This window comes from Misgurnus anguillicaudatus, chromosome 1 (genome assembly GCF_027580225.2).
Source record: "Misgurnus anguillicaudatus chromosome 1, ASM2758022v2, whole genome shotgun sequence".
Taxonomy (NCBI): Eukaryota; Metazoa; Chordata; class Actinopteri; order Cypriniformes; family Cobitidae; genus Misgurnus; species Misgurnus anguillicaudatus.
Window position 1 is genome coordinate 13,645,777 of NC_073337.2, and position 25,191 is coordinate 13,670,967.

Sequence of the window (25,191 nt, forward strand, 5' to 3'; positions counted from 1 at the left end):
TCCTCATATTTATTTATTTATTGCTTGTTGTGTAAGTAATGAAAAATTAGCAAATAAACTCATTCTGCTCGATCAACTATGCACTTATCCAACGCTATTTTTTTTCAGGAACACTGTTGAAGTACTTTGGAGCACAACCAACTCTACCCGCCCCTGATGTTTCATCAAGTGTCAGTGCCTCACAGCTGATGATGCAGCAGATGAGGTTTTTCTTGCTGGCCAATGTTAACATTCCATAGCCTGTTAATATGACATGACACATTGAAGAATAAAGTATTTTATTTAAGTATAGATTTTTTTCATTATTTAACCCTCACTGTATTCATTTATAATGTAACATTAGAGCGTGACATTTGTGTCCGCGGGGGTGGGAGGGGGGCCCCCAAACACATTCTGCTTAGGGCCCCCAAGAGGCTCAGGCCGGCACTGCGGCAGATGGAGGCAGTGGCGTATTGTCTTCCTCAACACTTGCGTTTTTAAATAACACATTAAAGAAACTTTAGCCATTATTGTGGCAATGTTAATAATATTAGCTAAAAAACGCAGTTAGCCAAGTTTGCTGGCTGGCTGCCTAAGCCCGCCGCTTCCCACAGAGTCTACATGTCAGAAGAACCCCTAGCAACCAAGCAAACCAATTACGTTCCGGCGGCTTCCTACAACTTGCTTCAACAATTCCATTTTATTTAGAAAGCAAATTAAACACACACCAGTCAAAGATAAATCAGGTTTATATTAATATATTTTCTTAAATACATTTGAATAATAAAAATAAACTAAAAGTGTATTTGATGAAACTTGCCTGGGCGGGCCAGGGAGTTAAGTGGGCGGGCCAGTTGCCGCCCTGGCCCATTACTGGCTACGCCCCTGCTCTCTATGAAATCCACCCTAAAGTCTTATAATCGGTTTATGAGATTAGAAGCACAAAGTTTGACTTCAGTTTGATTTAACATTGATTTCAATCTTTGATATGACCTTACTCAGTCAATATTAAAGGGGACATACCATGAAAATTGAAATTTGAACCTTGGGTGTGCATTATTTTCTAATAATTCAACGGTGATAATTCAATATTATATATATATATATATTTTATATATCTCCCAAGGGTTTTTTCCCTCCTAGTACTTTTTTTAATTCCCTGGCTAAAAAGTCTGGGTTTTTTTCTCCTAGGGGGGTTTTCAACCCGGAGAGGCAGCCTTCTTGGGCTTAACTTAGCACCCTCTTCTTTACGTTACATTAGTAATACGCACGCTTATAATGTTGATTCATAGCCGCAGCAAATTTAGCTGCTTCTGCTATCGTGTTATTATGTTGTGCTATCTGTCGATTTTTTTGTGCTTTCCACTGCTTCTATTAATGTAAAGCTGCTTTGAAACAATCACCAATTGTGAAAAGCGCTATATAAATAAAATTGAATTGAATTACAAAAAACTGTGTGGTGCGTAAATATAGTCTTGAAAAAAAAGTACTGGTCAATATTTATAGATGATCAACAGATTTCTCCAATAGATGGCAGCATTTCTCTGACTGTAGGAAATCCTATGTGGGTCACACTACAGACTACTTTAAACTTCTTTAATGGCATGTGTTTGATATGTATTGGTTCAATTTTATGATGTTTTAGGCATGGGTTTTTATTGTAACCTCACAAAAGACGCATATGTACCTATACTTTATTTCACAAATAAAAAGAAATAATGAAATAATTAAAATGGTGTTGAGTGAAGACAAACGCAAAAGTCATCCATATTTATGGAGGGAAAGAGTGGTAAACAATACACATACAATATGCACACAAATGTTGACTCATATGATCAAACGTTATATATAAACATTCTCTACTCCAATTACTGTAATTCTAGTGCAATGATACCTTAAGGGAGAAGTGTTTAAGGCAAATTAATGTGCAAGTTGGATTTCCACAGTGCTTAAAGTTTAAAATAAAGTCTAAACTGGTAAAGATAAAGTCTAAACTGGGACAATATGAAAAGCAGCCTTGATACATTTATGACAGTCTTTAAACTAGGGATGCACGATATATCGGCCGACATATCGTTATCGGCCGATAACTGCTTATTTTTAATATTATCGGTTATCGGTCTGATAGCAAAATTAGGCCGATAAATGAAAGCCGATAAATTATGGATAATTTTGGTTTGTTGAACCACTTCACTTGCTCATTGCTGGCCATGTGGAGTTTTGATTGGTGCTTTCTGTGACATAGCACGAAGATGACACGTGTTGCGGGCTTAAGAAGAGTATGCTAGTCTAGCGCAAAGACAAGATGTCCGCCGTCTGCGAGTTTTTCATTGTGAAAATAATATGAATATTTATCGGCCTATAGATATCGGTTATCCCCACCCAAATTTAAAGAGTTATCGGCCAAAATTTCCATATCGGTGCATCCCTACTTTAAACCAGCACTGGATACTTTATTTAATAAGGGCCTGGTAAAAGACTGATTTTATCTGAAAATAAGATGCAACAGATGGATATAAAAAACAATATACATCTAAATAAGTAATATACATCTTTGGGGACGAGACGAAATAAAATGTAAGATAAAATAAAGATTTGAAAGGGTTTTAAAACTGCTTTAACAAATATATCTAAAAAGTTAAACATCCTTATGAACAAAAGCAATAACCTTGTGATGGTCACAGTGGAAACCCAGATGCATCTGAACAGTTTGATGCAGAATAAAATCAGGGCACCTATATTTATTTCTATAAAGAATGACACATACAAAGATACAAATAGAAGGCTTTCGCCCAAAGTCACCCAAAAAACACTGAAGTACAGTATAGGACATGATACACTACACTACATGATACGGTAGCACTACAATAAGGTTGTATTAGCAAACATTAGTAAATGCATTAACTAGCATAAACAAACAATGAACAATATAGTTTTTGTCTTGTTCATGTTAGTTAAAGTCAATAGTTATTCATGTTAGTTCATGTTGCATTACCTAATGTTAACAGCTGCACCACTTGATAAAAAAAATGCTTTAGTAAATGCTGAAATTAACATGAACTAAGATTAATAAATGCTGTAGATGTTTTGGTCATTTAAAGTCTTTAATAGCTATTGCATGAACTAATTGTTAACAAATCCAACCTTATTGTAAAGTGTTACCATCTTCTATTTGTTAGATTGTGGATTTAAATAAGGGGGAATCTCACAAAGAGGAATGTCGGGGCCATAATTTCATCCCAAAGCCAAAAGAATAAAAGTTTTGGATAATATAAAAAAAATACATAATGTGGTACTATGATATAAAACAATATCAATCTTGTTTGGATTCACCTATTTTATTTAATAAACATCAGCATAAATTAGGGGCCATGAGGCACAAGTACTTCACAAACTGTATTATGGTAATAAAATGATTATTCTTTAATTTATTAATAAAACAAACAAAGTAAATATATAACGGGAGTGAAAATGTGCTACAAAATTCCTGAAAAATATTGTAATGCAAAAATAATGATATAATTTAGTTTCTAATTTTCTTTTGAAAATGGTGAAATATGACCTGGACATGTTCATGTGATACACCCAATTAATTATTTGGGAATTGAAGGAATTTTATTTGTACCATTAACCTTCATGAAAGTATGTAAAAGTGGGAAATGTCCAAGGGCAAGTATGTGGAGTAAATTTAGTGTACCAGTTTGCACCTGAGGCCTGTCATAATGATAATGGACATAGAAATTCACACGACACATAAAGCCCTCAAACACAAACTTATTCACACACACCAGCTACATACAATGCTGTCAGCGACCTGAAATCAAGCTTAATAAATTAAACTAAGAGATGTAATAAATATCCTGCAGTATTATGTTTCAGTCTTCTTCAGCTTCCTCATCCTCCTCAGAGTCCCCATAGGTACATTCCTGCATGTGTGTGAACGTATGCGAACGCGCCGCTACCTGGGCAGCCAGAGCGGAGCTAAAACTTAGCGTTTCTGAGCCATGCATTTCCGTCAGTCTGTCAATCACAGAGAGGGTGGGAACTCTGGGTGTAAGTGGGTGTGTCCCATCCTCAATAAGCCCATCGGATTGAAAGAGTTGCGTTTCCTCCGCAGTCTCCGCCCCACAGTTATCTTCAGTTGCCCCAGTTACCTCCGAATCACCGCAGCAAAATTCAGTCACTAAATATTTCTCAGCGTCCACCTCACTTATAATTTCATTCTGGTTCTCAGTATCATTCTCCTCTTCTTCTGTTTTCAGCTGCCCTTGTGATTGTTGGGAAATGTGATTGTCTGCGATAGATGTAGGTTCTGCCGAAACACACGGCTGTATAGAGTTTGTATCCGTTTCTTCGGCTGTATCCTTGGAGAGCGGAGCAAGAGCAGCTAGGAAAAAAATACTGTAAGTTCATTAACTACAGCTTGGATACATAACTCAATAATGATCTCTCAATATTATTACAAAATGGCCCCGATGTAAACAGGGGGGTTATACAGTATGTACAGTATAGTAGTAGTAGTACCCTGTTCATTGAAGAGCAGACGTTTGCGTTTGTCTCTCTCTCCATCCGAGGTTCGGATTCCCAGGACAGATTTCAGCTCAAGTAAAACGCGTTTCGACTCTTCTCGTTCCTGTCGTTGACGCTCCAGTTCCCATGGCGACAGCATGTCGGTCGTTCCTCTCCATTCTGTCTCCGAGTCAGAATCCGAGACATAAGCCTCAAGTTCCTGGCCAAGAAAAACAGCTATTTATCCTAACAAAGCTTATTAAAACAAACATAATTGTTCATTTTTTGCATATCCGCTAATAAAAATTGAATCCTGTTAGCTGGTTTTGCCTCATTCTAGTCTGTAAAAGTCTTGTGTCCAGTAATGGAGAAATATTCATAATAAATGACTATAATTCCAATCTAAAGAAGAATATTGAGTTTTGCGGTACAAACACTTTTATTAGTAGTTTTAAAATGCTGGATTATTTGAATCAAAAAGGGACAAACCCAGCCTTTTGGGTTGTACTTAAACCTATGCTGGATTGTTTCAACCCAAAATGCTGGATTTTTAACCCATTGTTGGGTCAAATATAATCATTTTCTGGAATAATTTAATCCAACTGATGGGTTTGTCCCTTTCTAACCCAACGCTGGTTTGAAAACAACACAGCATTTTTAGTGTGTATAATTAATACATTTTAATAACCAATAAATTTAAGCACAATTTTTTTTAGCTAAAATTGCTTAAAATTCCATGTGATACCAACCAATAAATGTAAGCATTGCAAACAAAAATTTTTAGCTGAAATAGCTTAAAATTCCATGTGAAACTTGCTTAAAAAGAGACGCACTTTATTTTTTAGTAAATTCAGCATATTTTTTTTACAGTGTAGCATTACTATTCATACTATGTTAAATTATATATTAGAAGTATACTTTTATTAGTAGTCATTTTTATTTTATTAGAAGTAAATTATTATGCAATTAACTTACATCTGTATTGCATAATCGGCAAGGTAATGCTATGCAACTGTTAATGAGATCTAAGTGGTTTTTTAAAGGAACACAACACAGTTTTTTTATATTTGACTATGTTCTTACCTCAACTTAGAGGAATTAATACATACCTATCTTTTTTCAATGCGTGGCACTTAAAGGGAATAGTCTACATCATTTTCAATATTAAAATATGTTATTACCTTAACTAAGAATTGTTGATACATCCCTCTATCATCTGTGTGCGTGCACGTAAGCGCTGGAGCGCGCTGCGACGCTTCGATAGCATTTAGCTTAGCCCCATTCATGCAATGGTACCATTTAGAGATAAAGTTAGAAGTGACCAAACACATCAATGTTTTTCCTATTTAAGACGAGTAGTTATACGAGCAAGTTTGGTGGTACAAAATAAAACGTAGCGCTTTTCTAAGCGGATTTAAAAGAGGAACTATATTTTATGGCGTAATAGCACTTTTGGGAGTCACTTCTAACTTTATCTCTGATTGGTACCATTGAATGAATGTGGGCTAAGCTAAATGCTATCGAAGTGTCGCAGCGCGCTCCAGCGCTTACGTGCACGCACACAGATGATAGAAGAGGGATGTATCAACAATTCTTAGTTAAGGTAATAACATATTTTAATATTGAAAATGAGTAGACTATTCCTTTAATCTTTGTACAGCACGTCTTGAATGTGTTAGCATTTAGCCTAGCCCCATTCATTCCTTAGGATCCAAACCGGGATGAATTTAGAAGCCACCAAACACTTCCATGTTTTCCCTAATTAAAGACTGTTACATGAGTAGTTACACAAGTACACAAAATAAAACGTGGTGATTTTTTAAACAATTTTTAAAAAATGAGAACTATATTGTATGGCGAAATAGCACTTAGTTTGCAGCAACTTCAACCTCTGCGTGCAGTAACCATAGGCTGTAAAAAAAAAGATGGACGACGCAACGTCACCTCCCTCCATTGTAATGAATTGAAGCCAAAAATGTCCCACAAGGTTGACGCCATGTTACGTAAAAACGTCGGTTTGGAGCCAAGACATGCGTAGAAGGAATCGTCCGTGAAGCCAGAGGCGGAGCCGCGGTATCAAACTTCCGCCCAAACGCTCGCGCAACCAATTCAACCACGCCAATCTTAACGACACGCCCCGTTTCTATAGCATCAAATTACTAGCTAATATTAAACTTAATCACAAAAATGAACACTTGAAGATATATCAGCATGATAACAACTACTTTAAAGGACCAAAACCATCTTTCGAAAACTTTTATTGGAAGTGTAAATAATGTTTTTTATTTAAAGCAGAGTCCCATTCGTTTGAATGGAGAGGGCGGGGTTATGACTTGTACTGCAGCCAGCCACCAGGGGGCGATCAAAGAGCCAGAGGCTTCACTTTTCAAGACTTAAGCGGCACACCCGGCAGTAACATCTTCACTCCTGACTCCTCCCCCTCTCGCTCAAACTTCCGTCATACAATATAGTTCTCATTTTATCCGCTAAAAAAATCGCCACGTTTTATTTTGTGCCACCATACTTACTTATGGTGCTAGGCTAAATGCTAACACATTCACAACGCGCTGTACAAAATATTAAGTGCACGCATTGAAAAAAGATCAATATGTATTAATTCATTAATACATTAATGTATTAAAGTTGAGGTAAAATATTGAAAAAACGGTGGTGTTTTCCTTTAACATGTTATGTGATATATGGGTGTACTGATGAATGAAGGCATTATGAATATTTTTTGTGCATTGTTATGCAGCTGTGCATTACACAGACACAAACTGTACTGTACCTGTTCCTCAGGAATGGGGTCTCTGTCTTGTATATGTGCAATGGGGGCAGTAGGAGGGGGTTCTGGGGCAGCTGTTACCTCTTGTTGTTCTGAACTTTCTGGAATATCAAAATGCACAGTATGACTTCTTCTACAGTCTTCTTCTAACACAAAATATTTACAAAACAAATTTATCTATTTATATTACTTACACAGTAAATCTTAAAGAAAACATCTCATTCACATGCTTTTGTTATTGTGCATTTTAGTATTTTAATTGTTTATTTTACTTTAAAAAATGTTAATAAAATTTGTTATGATAATGTGTATACATTAAAAACCATGTTTTCTTTTAACACACTCACACCTCTTATATCAGCCAAATCTAGGTTTGTATTCACACAAGTTGCGGCTCCAAATAAAATAACCAAACAAAATCAAGTTACTCTCCAAATTCAATTTCTCAGCCTGGAGAGTATATTTGGACACTGTGTACTTTAAAACACGCCTCAAAGTAATTAAGTTATTACTCTCAAAATAGCTGCAGTTGTCCAGCACTCATGTAGACCAACCGCTGCGCAGCTGACCTTTTCCCCTGCTACACACAGGAAATTCATCATGTGAAGCTGGACATCACGTAACCATTGACTTCACTCGCTCGTGCATTATGGGCTAATTCTGTATTTCTCTTTCCTTTAAAACCCTCCTACTTCCCCTGCGCTTCCTAAAATAACTACAGGGAGGAAAATCAATCAATTGAGGAACTCTTAAAAAACAATACGTGGACTGAAGCACATTACCAGTGATTACATCATTACGAGAGAATATGCACGCCGAAAAACATAAAATGGTGACCCCCAAAAAAGGTTAAACTATATTTGGGGCCACTATACAAACTTTTGGTCACATTAGATGTTTAACAAAAAAAACCATGGTGCTGTAATTGGATGACCTGGGATGACCTCTGACCTGGGCGGTTGGAGACTCTGCGCAGCATGCGGTCGACCTGGGCGAGCGTGTCGTCCCAGCAGCAGGTGCTGGCCTGCATGTGTGGTTGCAACAGCTGTAAACGTTCCTTCAGCTTTTGATATCCCGCACATGTCACCTCTTCGGTTTCTTTAGCAACCATGAACTTCTCCAAGTCATCCTCCAGAATTATGACCCTATGAGAAACAATCAATCGATGCCATAAACATATAAAATTACATGAAATATGAATACATGTATTGTATTAGTTCACCTTATATGATCAAAGAAACAATAATTAAGAGGTACATACTCATTTAAGAGTGTTTTCAGGTGAAGTTGTAAACTACGGATGGAGGTGTGCAGAGAATTTAGCTCTCTACATTTCTGTTGGGCACGGCCGTTACTTCCTGAGCCTTTCGGTTGGTGCTGCGTCTCAAAGTAGCGATGGAAGTCGTAGCTACGCTGAAGGTCACCAAGGCACTTGGCCAGGGTTTTATGGAGAGAGTCAGTAATCAAAGGGACGCTGTTATATGTCAAAGGGGTGGACCTGGAGTCAAGCTCCTCCCTCCCAGGAGATAACAGCAGAGCTAATCGCCGGAAAAACTCGGAACTCTGCCCCATCCACAACTGGAACAACATCTGCAAATCAATGATACAGTATGTGTGTGATTGATAAGACATGTTTAAGGGGGCGTTCACCCTGGCAGTTTAATTGGAAATATTTTTTTAACCTTGAGGGCAGGGAGACTGTAATCATTGGTCAGTTCTTGTGCTTGCTCATCCGAAAGATGCTCCACGCCCAGACCGAGACCCAGTTCTCTGACTGGCACGGTGGACACATAGTTGGTGACATTGTCGATTTCTGAGTTTAGCGGAAATGTAAAGTAAAGTCAAGGATTTATAAGTGCCAGAGCATCATATACAAGTAAACGGGTAATTCCCACAAGGTTATATTTACTACAGTATTGTGAATTAGGGGGAATGTGCTTCATTCGCTATGAAAATAATGTCAAAATGCAACTAACCCTTAATGGACCTAAATACTTTTATTTTTATGAATATTACACCCATATTATAGATAATTGTTTATCGTTTAATTTCTGAGCAAAATACAATAAAGACATGTTGAATTGAAGGATATGACTTGAGCATGACGCATGTGGCGAGACGGGAGGCTCGGAACGCACAACGAAGACTCTGATAGGTCGCCTTACGTAGACCAATTAGCTGCTGGCTCCGAAGCTGCCCCGCCCTGTTAAAGGGACAGGCGCCACTCACCCTGTCGAGTAAACTTGACAAGTGAAGTGTTGTGATCCAACTGTGCAGACGTCCGAGAACCATCAGTGCAGACATACATCACATACAATACAACAACTACATAATACTAACACAAAAATAAAGCAAATAGCTAGAGATGCACCGATATACAAAAAATTACCAATACCAATAGCTGAATATTTAGACAGATATCTGTCGATACCGATAATTTGGTGTTTATATTAACTAGCACTAACTAAATTCTAAAGATTACATTTTCTGAATGTTATTCATTCATTCATATAGTGACCATTAATATTGAACATTAAACTAATGATGTCGCATTTTCTATACACAAAGCTCAAATTTATTGCATTTTCCTGTTCTCTTTTGATTGACAGGATATATATCGGCCATGACTATGGGTTGTTTTAACTTATCTTAAAAATTTACTTAAAAATCGCTTTTATTACTGGCCGCTATATCGGTGCATCTCTACAAATAACTAAGCTCAGACTATGAAAAATTACACTTTAGAGCAGTGTTTTTTAAAATGGGGGGGTGGGAGACAGGGACAGGAGTCTCAAGTTTTTTAATAAATATATTTTATAAAATACACTAATACATCATAAATTATGTAAATAAGGCTACCAACCAGCAGCACTACATTGTATTATTTAATTCAATATCTAAGTTTCAGATTGTTTTATGTCATGAACTTTTTGGGGAGGAGGGGGCCACAAAGGGATGCACCCTATACAAATGGGGGCGCATGCCGAAAAGTTTGAGAACCACTGCTTTAGAGATACATAACACATGAAAAGAAAGAAAAGACATAAGAAATGACAGAACATGCAAACCCCAAACAAGATCACACAAATGCACAAACAGCAGAAATATATGGTTGTTAAATTGTTACGCTTTTATGGAGAACATGAGTACATGCCAATATGACTTAAAGTAGAGCTGTCAAAATTAACGCGTTAATAACGCGTTATCGCAAATTCATTTTACTGCCACTAATGTTATTAACGTGCTATTAACGCAATGCACAATTTCTGTTACCATAGATTAGTAAATGGAAATGCAGACAAAAAATGTGACCCGTGCTGTCTAAATGAGTCGGAGGTTTTTATAAAAATAAGAACATAAGCTTTCGTCTAGCGAATCCAATGCTTTAAATGGTCGTTGAACATCTTTATTTGTATGTTTTCTGACAGATGTACCATCCTAAATGCTTAACTAATACACAAAGGATGGTTGTCCATCCTCTTGCGTGTATGACATTTTGGTTTCGGTTTTAAAACTTGCAGGAATTAGAAAATGAAGTGCAGGACTTGCTTAATGTTAAAATAATTATTAAGAGAGATAAAGTTCGGGACCTGAGAGCGACAAGACTCAAAAACGATCTTCCTCGCGCTGACAGACACATCTGAAGCGTGTGCCAGATGTACACACATATACAAAGAAATACAGTTTTAAAATATTTGTTTTGATCAAAATTCACACAGATATACCGGTAATCTGTTACGTCTTAAGTGAATGTTTGATTAAGTGTTGGGGAAAAATATCAGATGTGTGTAACATTATAGTAGATCCTAGCATAACAGTAGATCTTAATGTGTCTCAATGTCAATAAAACAATAAAAAAAAGAATAAACATACATTGATATTGTTTTTGACTGTGTGTGCCAAATCTCTTAGTTTTACCAATTTTAAGGTATGGATGTGGTAATTTTTGTGGTAAACTTGGATTTTTCTCTAAAATTAACTTTGCTCACTCTGTCAACTTCAAACAGGTGTAGTTTTGTCAAATTCCAACAAATCATGCATTGTTTTGAAGTTTTTTAATAGAAAATGTTAAAATATAAGATTTAAATTGCCAGCACGCGTCACAAATGATGCAGCAGCAAATAGAAATGGAGAAAGAAAATGATTTTCTAAAAGGAAAATTCATATACAAAACAATGGCTGATAGTTCTGTCGAAAATGTAAACAAGCTGGTGTAAACATACATTTGCATAAAGCATCTAGATTTGTCCACACCCATGTTGATTAAAGTATTAAAGTAAGGTAAATTTAAAACAGATAATGTGCGATTAATTTGCGATTAATCAAGATTTCATGAGTCGATTAATCGATTGACAGCCCTAATTTAAAGTAGTTTTAGGATTAGTGTAGAAAGCAGAAAAAGTTTTTTTTTGCAGGAAATGATTAAAGGATAACACGCAAGCACAGTTAAAATCAAGGCAGCTAAATCATTTTCTTTATCCAAGAAAATCACAAAACAAGAAACTTTACAGTACAGAAGTACAATTTTATATGTAAAGAAATACATGCAAAACGCAAATGATGTTTGGGCTGCAAGATATATAGAAATATCACAAATGTGCAAATCACAATGGTTTGCAATAACAGAATAATTGTAATACTTTAAACAGTTATGTATAGTCAAAGCATTAGGTCGATGTAGATAGCAGACTGACTCATTTTCCAAGAGAGAATGCTATCATAATTTTTTTCTTATATTTGACCCTGGACCACAAAACTTAAGAAGCGCATGTAAATTTTTAGCATTTTGACAAATATAACTGCAAGTATTTGTCAAAACTTTTATTTTTACGAGTGGATGTAGTGCTAAGGATTTCATTGGGCGTCCTCAGATTCCAGATTTTCAAATAGTTGTATCCCGGCCAAATATTGTCCTATCCTAACAAATAACACATCAATGAAAAGCAGCTTTCAGATGATGTATAAATCTCGATTTTAAATAAGTTGACTCTTATTGGTGAGACTGGTTTTGTTGTCCAGTGTCAAACATAAATGTAATACTTTATTATACTTAAATTGATTTTACAAACTTGAAGGATTATTGTATCCCATATTGCATTATTAAGCCAGTTATATCATTTTTAATCAATATCGTGCAGCCCTAGACGACAGTAAATCCATACATCACACACAATCACTAAAAATGGAAGTGAGTATTGGGACACCTACAGGGTGAAGCCTCGTGAAATGACCTCTGTTTCCTGTATGAGACGCAGTGATTTGCGGGACAGGCTGGTCAGCGCTCTGCTGTTATTCACCAGACCCTCTAGCTGGACGGCGAGTGATTGGACATGACGCTGTAGACTTGCCTTGCGCCACAGAGAGAAACCACGACACATGCACACCGCACACACAAGGGCAACAGACGCCCACAGGGCCTGCGCACGAACAGGGTACGAACAGCAGACACTGAACAGGACGGATAGCATCCCAACCAACACTGAGACCTCCCTGCAAATATAAAATTTAAAAAACAGCACATTACATTTCAAATGAAAACATTTTGTCATTCAAACTCATATGTTTTAATAATGGAGAATGACAGTGTAGCGTAGGGTACAGATTGAAATGTATGTTATATAGATAAATTGTGTTTAACTTTGTTTTTTCATTTTTCACAGAAAAGGACTAAATAAAATAATAATCATATAATTGTATTTTTTTATTAACAATTCTATAAAGTTGGCATTGACAGATGTGTACAGTGTGTACCATATAGAGGGAGGTGCGAGGTAGCGTGGTGCTGGTACAGCATTGCTGGCACTGGGGCAGATGGTATCTGTTGAGCCCAGAGAGAGGATGCTCGGATCCAAAAGCTCAATCAGCTCCACATCTTCCTGCAACAGCACGTCCTGAGATAACAGACAGCGCAGGGAATACTGGCGGAAAGCAGCGTTCTGCAGGGAAACAAACACAACACAATCTCCCTGTGGCTGTGAATCAATAATCTAATCATCTAATCTACTGCCTGCATTCGGTCACAATGTTCTTCATGTCTACTGAATAGTGCAGAGACACAACATGACCATTATCTAGCCAATACAATTTAGCTAAAAATCATACCAGACTAACAAGTGTCCTTACTTAGAGGTTTATCTATTATTATTATTATTATTATTATTATTATTATACACTGTATGTTTCTATACTGAACACTGAACACTATAACTGAACCCTGCAATAGACATAACTACACAAAGGTAGGCTTAAAGCCAAAGTATTGTCCATTTTTAATGCGTACACAAGGGTCCGCGTGTAGTGTGTGTGATGCAATTTTCATCATAAGAAGAGTGCGCGTGTACTGTACGCGCACCGCCAAATTTTTAAAACCTCTCGTACATTGTACACGTACTGTAGGTCGCGCATTTGCGTACATGAGTACGTAGTATGTAGGCCACGAGAGGTATTGCAATTTCTCGCAATGCGCATGCGTCGAACGTCAAATGAACTATGCTTTGCAAGGCTGTGTGTTCGACTGTGCACGTATATGCGTAAAAAACAGACTATACCCAGGTCTTCAGCGCTCTTACTGTGTGACATCATTGAGAAAAAGATAGATGCATTTTTAGTGTGATTCTCACCAGCTGCTGCTCCTTCCATTGGGTGGCGCTATCTCGATGCAGTGTTTCAACCAGCCTCCAAACACCACCCTTCTGCAAACAACAAACACGGCAGATACACTACTTATATAACAGCATAACTTTGACATATTTTATTTAAATGTGATGATGTCGTGACTGCCAGGCCACCACTATTGACCAGCTAAAGTGTTCAAAGCAATATTAGCATTTTGCTATGTGATTTCCAGAATGTTTCGGGTGAAAGAAGTTCACCATAAATCTCTGCAACTTTGGTCTCTCATGTTTCCTCCATCTATCTACATGGGTGATTCTCACGAAACCATTGAAACACCACGGCACTAATGATTTTAGCTTTAAAATGTGTAATATAGTAACATTAAAAAGCATCAGAATTAACACAATACTGTGTTCTACCTTGCACAATGTCTGATTTCAACATAAGAATTTATAATTGGAAATTTTATCTCATTTTCTGCTGAAATTCTCATTACCGCAATGTGTCCGGCTGTGTTTGAACATGCGTTATGTTGTAATTTAATCAAATTAAAACAAAAATATTAAGAAAAAAAATTAATGGATGTTTTGCTAGACTACTTTAGATGACAGAAAAAATATTTACTAAATATTCATGTATAATAATAATGAAGAAAAATTAGGAAAATGATGTGTCCATGGCTGATGTTCTCATCCTCCGCAACACTTTTTGAGAACAGTTTAAGCACACATACAGAATTTTAATAAAGTTTGATTTTGAGTGACCAAGCACATGGACCAGTTACTTCAAGATGGCTACCAGGTAAGATCATTTTTTACAGTTAATTTGAAATATTGTCTTGTCAGAATGCTTACACGACATTTTGATTATCATTACCGCAACAGATGCTTATTAAATATTAATTTAACTAATAGAAGCATAATACTTTGATTGTAAATGCATGTGCAGAATCTCCAAATTATGTTCTTTCAGGTTTGTCATGTCATTTTGAAAATATGTCAGTGTTGATGTTTTCTGACTGTTGCGGTAATGAGATTTTTTAGGACTATTTTTTTTAATTATGTTACAAAAAGTGTTAAATGATAAGTAAAAGTTTTTAAATTAATGTTCCCATTTACTCCAGACTTTGTTTTTCAATGTCTGGTGGGGAAAAATGTAAATTTAAGCAATTTTTACATTTTCATGCTTGACATTTTTAAAACCAAGTTTTCGTGAGAATCACCCACATACTGTTAAAATCTATGCTGAATATCTTGTTATGCACTGTAAGTCGCTTTGGATAAAAGCGTCTGCCAAATGCATAACTAAATAAAAATAAAAATCTATCATCCTTCTCTCAATTTCTTAATTTTTTCCAACTGAAATGTTAGTTAACATTACTTGTAGTAATATTCTTATTACTATTTTCCACCATCTCGCAGACCTTTGTGATGCTACTGTACCTTTAAAGAGCCACACAGATCCAAAATTGAAAATGACCTGTATTGCAGTGTGTCATGTAGCTGTCCATCAATTTAAACAAAGTAGTTGAACCAAAAAGTGCACAATTAATAAAGTTATTGGCTTCTAAAGTAGTGAGTCGACTCTGAATCACTGCAATAAGTCGTCATATGAAATGAATCTCCTGCCTGTCTTTATCCACGTAATACCAACACTTTGCATAATAATCTCCGCCTACAGCCTTGCCCGTAGAAACGAAAACTATGTCCTGCCCACAGAAACTTTAGCTTGTTAGTGTGTAAACACCATATCACGCTGTGTTTTAAGTTTGTGTTGTTTTTTCTAACAAAGGATAAAGATATGAGTGGTTAAAATTACTTTTTCAAGGAGAAAAGTTACCCATATGTTTCAGTACCCACTGTATTTAGAAAAACATGTGTCTCCTAACCATAACCTATCAGTTACATACTTGCTGAAAGGAGTGTAAAATGTTAGTTTCTGTCGTCGTTTTTATTGCTTGGATTAATGATGAATGATGTGTATTGATGTCGATAATGTCTTCTCGGTAAATCATGTTAGCACTAGGTCAATACATGTTGCACTTTTGTTGGTCTGTGCCACTGATCTGTGGTCTGTGCGAAGACTCTGTCAGTTGACAAATCAGAGCAGAGTAGGCCACTGAAAGGTGAGGTTTAGGCAGACTGAGTTGTTGAACGGCTTCACACGTATCGTTTGGGGATCTCTGAGAAATGGGGTAATTTTAAATTTATATTTTGAGAAAATCACAGTGTTTTTTCATCTTGCATGCATTTAAACCTGTTGTCCGGGACTTATAAACAGTATTAGAACGCTTAAAATTTCCATCTTACTGGCTCTTTAAGGGATCCAGGGAGAAAGCTTTGCGATGCACAAACACAAACAGAAGACACAGTATAGTGGTACAGCAGCAGTGATACAGACAGATTATTGAATCCAATCTGGGTCACAATCAACAGACACAACAAACCCACTATGTGGTTGTTCACCCACAAATTCAAGCAGAAGAACACAAGTTTTGTGTTATAAATATTTAAAGTCATAGAATAGCTTTGGTTGAAAAACACTACTGTAATTTAGTGATAACATTGTAGTAGGTTTTATGCAAGTCTATTAGATTTTGTGAACTGGATCAACCAAAACACTGAAAAGATCTGAATCATTTGTTATGAATCTATCATTGCTGTTACATTTATTAATACAATGCACATGCCAAGGAGAAACATATGAGTAATCTTCATGGTGCTTTTTATCATCTTGGAGCTAAGCATCCTGCATTCACCGTTATTATATAAAAATGCCCGAAAATAAATTATGTATGGAGCAATATAAACGGCAAAGAAATCATTTTCTACACTATTCCTGAAACTACATACAAAAGTTTTAAACTTGTTGGTAATACATTTTTCTTGCCTATAAATTTAGATTTGTCTTTGTGTTAAATTCAAAAACAAGCATCACTTTGAGAAACTTGTGGCACACTGAGGTTTTGTCTGTTTTTGTTTGCGCTTCTTTCTTCATGTCCTTAGTATTCTGCTGCTGTACGACTCACGCATTCTTGATGCTTTGAGTCTGTGTCAGACAACTGAAGAAAAGAAACTGACCAGAGACTTTGTGTGTGTGTGTGTGAGAGAGAGAGAGTGAGAGAGCAAGAGCGAGAGAGAGACAGCAAGAGAGAGAAAGAGAGAGAGAGAGAGAGAGGGAGAGAGAGAGACAGCGAGAGAGAGAGAGACAGAGAGAGAGAGAGAGAGAGAGAGAGAGAAACATTATACAGGGGTTCAGTGTCAGTGTGGTTCTGACTATTGGACAACATGAACTGATGATTTTCTTTGGAAAATTTATTATTTATTAAACATGATTGAGTTGCTATAAATGATAAAAATAGAGTTAAATTAGCTTAAGTTATTTCAACTTTATTTTTATAGTTTATAGCAACTCCCCACTAGTCAAGAAATTCGAAATAAATTGTAACTTCAAATTGATTAAACTTAAAGGCGCTCTATGCATTTTCAGCGTTTTGTCAAACAGCGACCCCTAGAGTCGCTGGAGAATACTTGCAACTGTCGTAATTTCCCACTCCCACTCTAGTACACCTCCAAAGATAATGACCAGGTAATGTTTCACAATTTCATACAAATATTAGGCTACTGTATAGTCTACTAAACTACAGATGTTGGTAATAGGATAATAATAAGTTTATTCCAAGTGTAGAGTGCATATAATAATAAAGTAGCCTACCGCGTTTGCTGGCTTATAACGTTTTTACAGGATTGCAGCTAAATCACAAGTAAACAATCTATAGTCTATGTCTACTCTATCATTTCATTTGTGTTCTTTTATTTTAATGTAAACATTACATGACAAAGTTAATTGTGTACGTTGCATTATTTCATAACATTGGTCGTTATAATGTCACTATACATGATTATTGCTATTTATCATTATAGTTTGCAAATTGTGCATGTTTACGTTACACTATTTACAACCTCTAGGCTTATTTATGTCCTGATAATTATGTGAGATTTTGACAACTGTTGTCATGATAATCGCATGACATACTACAAGCAAACGCAACAACATACAACATAGACCGCAAACACGTTTACAAATAAGAGATTTACTTACTAGTCCATCAACAAGATCGCCAGATCAGCATCCCATCCAGTGCTGTCTTTTAGCTCACTCCAACGAGTAAAAACCTGACCGAGTGGGACTCTTGTCCGGTTCCTAACGCGGTCAGATTCTCATTTCCTTTTCCTACTCTCTACCGAACGCGCTCTCTTAACGTTTAAATCGTTTAACCTCACGTCTCAAATTCGCGCATGCAGTTGTTGTTATAGGCTTGATCGACTTCATGCGGCGCTGCAAGAACCGACAGCCAGATCATTCTCGCGGTACTTTGACGTCATCCGGCGGTCGATTCTTGCAGCCCGCATTAAGTAGAACAAGCCTAATGTGTGTGACGTCGTTGCCGTAAAGCAAGTCGTGATTCTCGCGAGAGTTTAGTTTTCCCAAGATGGCGCCCGCATGGATATGTGATCCAGACGTGAACGGTAAGTGTTTATTTTTAATAAACTGCCTGTACACTTGCAAAGTTCTCAATGCTTCGGTTTACATATAGAGACCCTCATTGTGCTACAGTGTAAGTGTGGGGTTATTTTGAGCATTATTAGTAGTATAGACATAGCGATTTCGTTTTTAATCCACTGATGCCCCGAAGGCTACCATAACATGCTAATTTGCGTTTAGCAATAACACTGGTCACGTTAGACTAACATGAAAACAAACTTCAGTGAACGGTCGAACTCGGTACACGTTTGTTATTAACCCTAGGATCATTTCAAGGCGGAATTTCCCTTTAAATAGGAAAAACGTTGATGTGTTTGGTCACTTCTAACTTTATCTCTAAATGGTACCATTGAATGAATGGGGCTAAGCTAAATGCTATCGAAGCGTCGCAGCGCGCTCCAGCGCTTACATGCACACACACAGATGATAGAGGGATGTATCAACTCTTCTTAGTTAAGGTAATAACATAGTAATAACATATTAAAAATGAGTAGACTATTCCTTTAGGGTAAAATAACTGCATAGTGTGTCTTTAAAAATGTAAGTTTGCAACAAGGAATCTTTACAGTGTAGTCACTGTTAAATGGATGGTAAGATATTGCCAAGTTGTTGCTTTTTGGCTACATGACATCAATATAACTTATTTTTATGTGTTAAATTGTGTTACTTAAGTTTGAATGGATAAGGAACGCATAGACATCTCTCAGGTATCTGAACAAAATAAGATCTAAGCAAGAAAAACAGTAACAGTGATGCTTTAATAGCAAACCCCATTAAAAAGCAGAGTGCATATGTGCGCACACATCAAATATTTTATTCTGGTAAAGAAAAGAGCTCCATTTACCATCACTGAGTGCAAATGCAGCACATTTCCAAACAATCCCTCACACAATCATTTCCTGTTACTGAGGTGAACGGGACGCCAGCCTTTACTGTTTCATTACACTAAAGAAACCCCAAGTGCATTGTTTAAGACAAGTTGTGTAGGACAATAACTTTACTACCATTTATTTTTTATAGTGGTTATTTCTTAATGTCATTCCAGCTACATCAATGGCTAGAACAATACACACAATACACAAGCTGGGGAAGAACAATTTGGCATCTCCAATTCACCTAACCAGCATTGTAAGAGGAAACCTGAGTACCCATGCTGACACAGGGATGAACACATGCAAACTCCACACAGACAGACCTACTGACCCAGCTCAGGCTCAAACCAGTGGCCATCTGGTGATAGGTGTGTTTTACAATTTTTGTCTGGCAAACATTTAAACAAGTAGCAATCCTAAAGCCAACCACATAATAACATACTGAAAGAGTTCAGGACACCCTAGAAACCACATACTGTATCAATATTCTGGCAACTCGGGTTTTAATATTTATGCATTGGTGGTAGATGCTTTTAGCAACTTGCAGTGCATTACATTTTATCAGTATGTTATGTATGTTCCCTGAAGATTGAACCCATGACCTCTGTGCTTGCTAATGCAATATATCAGGAGTATTGCACCACATTCTGAATATAATGTAAATATCTATTTAGTTATTGGGCCTTAAAGTAATTTCATTAGAATTGTATAAGTTTGAAATATATAGTGTACATATTTCTATAATTACCAATCTTTTCATGATTCAGATTTGTCTAATCCAATATGATGTGTGTTTAAAAACTTGTTAGTTATTAAACAGAATTCAGATTAACATCGAATCCTCTCCATTTTTAGCTTTGAAAATCATGAACATAAAAATCCCAGTTCTGTCACTTTACTCTGCTTGTTGGTCTTGAGAGGTTTTAGTATAGTAGTCATACAGTTAGTGTATAAAAAAGGTAAAACAAGGAAAGTTGGCACTCACTTTGGGAGACTGGAGGATATCCTGTGGAAATGGCCTCTCTTCTCCACCAGCGCTCAACTCCTCCTCCTGAGAAACCGGTGAACATGCTTCAAAATCCGTGTGTCCTAAATCTTGCAAATACTGGAAGAGCGGCGAGTTCTGGAGAGATCACAAACATAAACACGAAGCAATGACTACGTAGTGTGAAATACATATTGAAATTAGGGCTGTGACGAGACATGAGACACTTAATCCACGAGACGAGACACGAGATTGGGTTAGGAGAACAAGATGCGATTTTTACATTTAAGAAATCCTAAATGATAAAATAAATGAATGGGAAAATGAAATCAAATTATTTTGAAATGTTTAAACTAATCTAGGACTGTCCCAAACAATTATTTTGCTAATTGATAATGAAGTAATTTGATATTTTTGGTAATAAAAATATACCCAAGTGAGCAATAATCTTTAAAATTACATACTGTAATAATGACGATACAATAATAATTTAATCAAATAAAGCATCAAAACAAGTACCGGTAAAGACATGTAGATTTTGTAACAAAAACCAGCATGGCCTCAAATGGCCTCGGGGGGGCTAATGGACCCGCTTGTTACTTTCACTTTGGATGCTTGCTTTTAGCCAAACAATGTTTAAATACATTTAAATCAAATGTTGGTCCAATTCAATAGCAATGATACAGCCACTTTTACATAAGATAAAATCATCGTAAACTGAGGGTTTAATCTGCTGAGACACTTCATATCTGACACTGATCAACAGACAATCACAACGCGTCTCAGATGAAACCCAAAACATAAAAGCACATGCAGTAACAGGGCTCCAGACTAACATTTTTCAATAGGAGCAGAGTGGCCCCCAACTGAAAATTTTAGGGGCGCAACCAGAAAATTTAGGGGCACACACTGGAAATCAACTTGCTAACCAAATATTCACATTTCTACTAATTTCCACTGTATTACTAATAAATACTTTAATGATAGATGCAGAAAGTACAATGTGCTATTTCAAATTCAGTGTCACATCACAAAAGAAGGTCAAATTTACAGGTCGTACATGTGCGACTGGATGTAAAATTCAGTGGCAAACTCTCAAATTTTTGTGGCAAAATGCTACCATTTGGTGGCAGTCTGGAGCCCCGAGTAAAAGACTGAATATAATCTATACACATTGCTCCGGAGTAGGGCTGCACGATAAATCGCATGTGTTTGTCACGCGCATCTCGTCAGTAATGCCGGTTCCTTGATTAGTATTAAATCGCCATCAGCTGTTTTCAGATGGAGCAGCTTTAACTACACAGAGCCGTAGTTCACTGACAATCGGGGCAATTTCGCATTAATTATCGTGGACGTATCACATGCGATATGGCCCAGCTTGTCAGGGAACTACGGCTCTGTGCAGTTAATGTCACGCCATCTGAAAGCAGCTGTTGGCGATTTAATACTAATCAAGGAACCGGCATTACTGACGTGATGCGCGTGGTATCGCATGCGATTTATCGTGCAGCCCTACTCCGGAGGTTGCATAAGCAGGCTGCATATGTCATCAAGGTTGGTTTATTATTTCAGTTAACTGAGCATTACATTCACAAATTATAAGCATATTACAACAATTTATGATTAACTAAATATAATAGTAAACTTTATAATTGTTAATATTTTTTATGTATGCAGTCTACAAATGTGACCTCCAAAGGATGCAGCGTTTTGTTGAAGAAACAGCCAGCATTTCACCTCCATGAGAAATCTCGTGACATAATTAATTTCGCGATACATATTTAATCTCGTGAGATCTCGTCACACCCCTAATTGAAATGCTACAGTTGAAATGCAATAAGAAGATACATTTTGATTTTATACAGTTTGGAAAACAACTGAATAAAAATATTTAAATTAAATTTAAAATAAATTTAAGTACCGCACTTTCTGGACTATAAGACGCACTGGAGTACAAGACGCATCCGTCAAAAATGCGTCATTAAAACGAAAAACATATATAAAAGTCACAGTGGACTATACGTCGCGTTTATTTAGAAAATTATTTCACAAAATCCAAGCCGAAGAACAGACATTTAATCTGGAAAGGCAAGTTATTCAACTAAACAATAGCAGACAGGACAGCAGGCTGAAAAGATGTCAGTATGTTAACGTAATATTTTCAGTTATTTAAACGATAAACAATAGCATACAGAACTTACCTTGAAGGTTGAATAGGCTAAATTAACCGAACAAGCCAACTAGCGTGAAGTTCGCAGACTCGTCATTACACATTACTGAATCCATTGAATTACATAGAAGCAGTATATGGCGGACTCTCACAGCTGTAGACGGTAATGTTGTCTCTTGCCTCATAAATGTCAAAATTAATTCATTCTAATGAAGGCACCCCTGACTATAAGACGCAGCACCAGCCAAGATATGAAAAAAATGCAGCTTATAGACCGAAAAATACAGTAGTGTAAAAGTAAAAAGGAAACAACATAATATTTTCCTTACACCTAGAATGCAATGCACAACATGAATTTCATTAAACCGTTTATGATTGGCAACTATCCGAAGAGGTATTTTCCTCTTATAATTTGCTTGGATAAACTCCATCACTCCATCAATCACTACACAAGTTAAGCATAGATGGATAGATCATTACATTCTTGGGGTAATAACATAGTGAACAAATCTTGTCACATCCAAAAAAAGTCACTATACATCCTGTCTTTTTTTCTCCCTTACCTCCGTCTCATCCCTCACTCTTGTCTCAGATAGTTTCAGATGCGTCATCGCTCAAAGTACAGCACATAAACCAGATGTTCTTGCAGGTCCCAACCAGAGATTCAGAATCATTGGTTTATTTTCACCATTGACACTGCAAGATTACCATATATCCTCTGGATTTGAGTTGCTAAAGAGTTTTATAATTCTCGCATTCCTGTTTCAACGGAATTCTGTGCCGGGGTAACCTGCCTCGTGTCATGAACTTTGGATTTTACGCTCTTAAGCTCAGCGAGAGGAATTAGTTGGTGTGTGTTTATTGATGCAAAAGAGCAGATCAACCGGCCTGAGGCGACATCAGACCTGACATGAGGACAACAAATGAGAGAATACTGAATCTGAGTACACTTTTTTTGGAAGTTTGAATTGTACCCATACACGACAGATGCGAACAACTGGCAACATATAAATAAAACAACACAAATATAAAAACACACTTTACTAATATGGACCCAAAAATTGTATAAGATTCACAACACTCGCCTTGCATATGGTTTTTGCAGACTATATAGTATGGAAGTAGGTGATTTTGGTCGCAGCTGCAGAAGTGCATGGGGACTTTAATTATTTCACAAACAAAAATATGCAGTGACAAATACAGTTTTATGGGGTTTGTCAGAGTAAAGTGAACGTAAAAGACAATACACGCTTTAATGCAGAATACTGTTCACACAATTTAATAGGAATAAAATAAAGCAGACCACAGCAACAGTTCTGTCCATTTAACAAAATCTAGTGTGCTTCTGTTTGTATTGTATTTTTGGGCAATATGGGCCAGATTTTAAAACTACAATGTCCAAACAAGATCTATGTAGGAATCTCACTATGTTTTAAGATCAAGATAAGTTGTTAAAAAATGCTGTCCAGCTTGGCAGTCCAGCTTGATTCCTGTATCCCTTGACTGTGTAAGAAAATTCTGGATAAAAGCATCTACCAAATGCATATACGTAACTGTATACCCCACAATACTTTTTCAGGCAAGCAGTTTACCAGACTTTGATAATGTATTGCCCAAAATCATGTCTAGTAGGCAGTTCACTATAGGTTTTGAGCTGCCCAGAATCTTGCCTAGGCAAGGCAGCTCACTGTGGTTTTGAAACACTACCTGTGACTGACTCTGACCATATCAGATGTCCCCAACAACATACTTTATTATAAACAGAAGTCAAACGTATAATGTGAAGCGGTTTCTATTTTATTACACCCACTGATTCATATAAACAGCCCTAGGAGATGCACATGGAGGGAGGGGTGTGGTGTTATCATCAGTGGCTAAGCGCCGGATGCTAACAGTACATTGATGTGTACTTGATCAGCTGCTGTCTCTATGCATGTGTTTGGATAAACACTCACCTCGAACACAACTTCTTCATCGAAACCCTCAGACATAGCTTTCCGCCATAGGTGTCCATACGTTGCGCATGCTTGGATTGTAGTCGATACGGATCTCTAGTACAGCTTCGGAACAGATAGCAGAATCACGCTACGGCTTAAACTACAATTCCCAGAATTCCTTCTTCTTCTTCGTTTATTTCATAGCTGGTTTCAAAATACGTCAATGCCGCCACCTAGCGAGTTGTTAAGACTTTTAATTTTTAGTAAATGCACTTGGCAGGTAGTCGTGAGTAGGTTAACTGGGTTACTTTATGATAATTAAAAAAAGCAAATATACAACATTAATGATTTGCCATTGTTAATAGAGAAATATTTTTTTGTGTGATGTAGAAACCTATACTAAGTAAAATTCTGTGTAATTTCTTTTCTTTATATTTTTTATATGTGTTTACAATTTTGTATTGAATGCATGCATGGTTTGTCTTATCAGTATAAACCTACTGAAATTAATTATTTTACATTCCGGTCATAAAAGATAATGCACCATTAGAAATAATTATGAATTCTCTCTGTCACCTCTTAATAAAATACTTTACATTTATTTTTTTGTCAAGTGGGCAAAGTGTAGTGGTGACCAATAAATCTTTCTTTTGAATCGGTTCCATTAAATTAATGAATTCGGTCGTAAAAGTAAATCAATACGAATGAATATGCAGAGCATGTTAAAAAAGGTTGTAGGTTGAACAAAAAACACAGGCCCTTTTTATGTGTCTGTACGTTTAGTGTCTGTTGCC

At 36.7% G+C, this 25,191-nt stretch overlaps 1 protein-coding gene across 2 annotated transcripts; it reads right to left on the reverse strand.

Moving 5' to 3' along the window:
• Positions 1 to 1,733: 1,733 nt before the first annotated feature.
• Positions 1,734 to 24,576, reverse strand: vezt (vezatin, adherens junctions transmembrane protein). Of its 2 annotated transcripts, none has more exons than XM_055189867.2 (12): positions 24,416 to 24,576; positions 20,291 to 20,428; positions 13,894 to 13,965; positions 13,025 to 13,209; positions 12,482 to 12,763; positions 9,364 to 9,515; positions 8,956 to 9,101; positions 8,535 to 8,863; positions 8,225 to 8,418; positions 7,277 to 7,374; positions 4,504 to 4,708; positions 1,734 to 4,366 (listed from the first exon to the last, which is right to left on the reverse strand). In XM_055189867.2, exons 1-12 carry the CDS (start codon positions 24,449 to 24,451, stop codon positions 3,855 to 3,857), a joined length of 2,349 nt encoding a protein of 782 aa, XP_055045842.2. In that variant the 5' UTR covers positions 24,452 to 24,576; the 3' UTR covers positions 1,734 to 3,854. The 2 variants fall into 2 exon arrangements, with proteins under 2 accessions (XP_055045842.2, XP_055045843.2); XM_055189868.2 differs by having other exon boundaries at positions 2,834 to 4,366; positions 9,364 to 9,503.
• Positions 24,577 to 25,191: the final 615 nt, after the last annotated feature.

Excerpts from the sequence above, each read along its gene's own strand:
- vezt (XM_055189867.2), bottom strand. The coding sequence starts at position 24,451 with ATGTCTGAGGGTTTCGATGAAGAAGTTGTGTTCGAG. Across the intron at positions 20,429-24,415 it reads ATGAAGAAGTTGTGTTCGAG|AACTCGCCGCTCTTCCAGTA; the intron begins GTGAGTGTTTAT and ends TGATCTCTCCAG. Across the intron at positions 7,375-8,224 it reads CAGAGTCTCCAACCGCCCAG|AAAGTTCAGAACAACAAGAG; the intron begins GTCAGAGGTCAT and ends TTGATATTCCAG.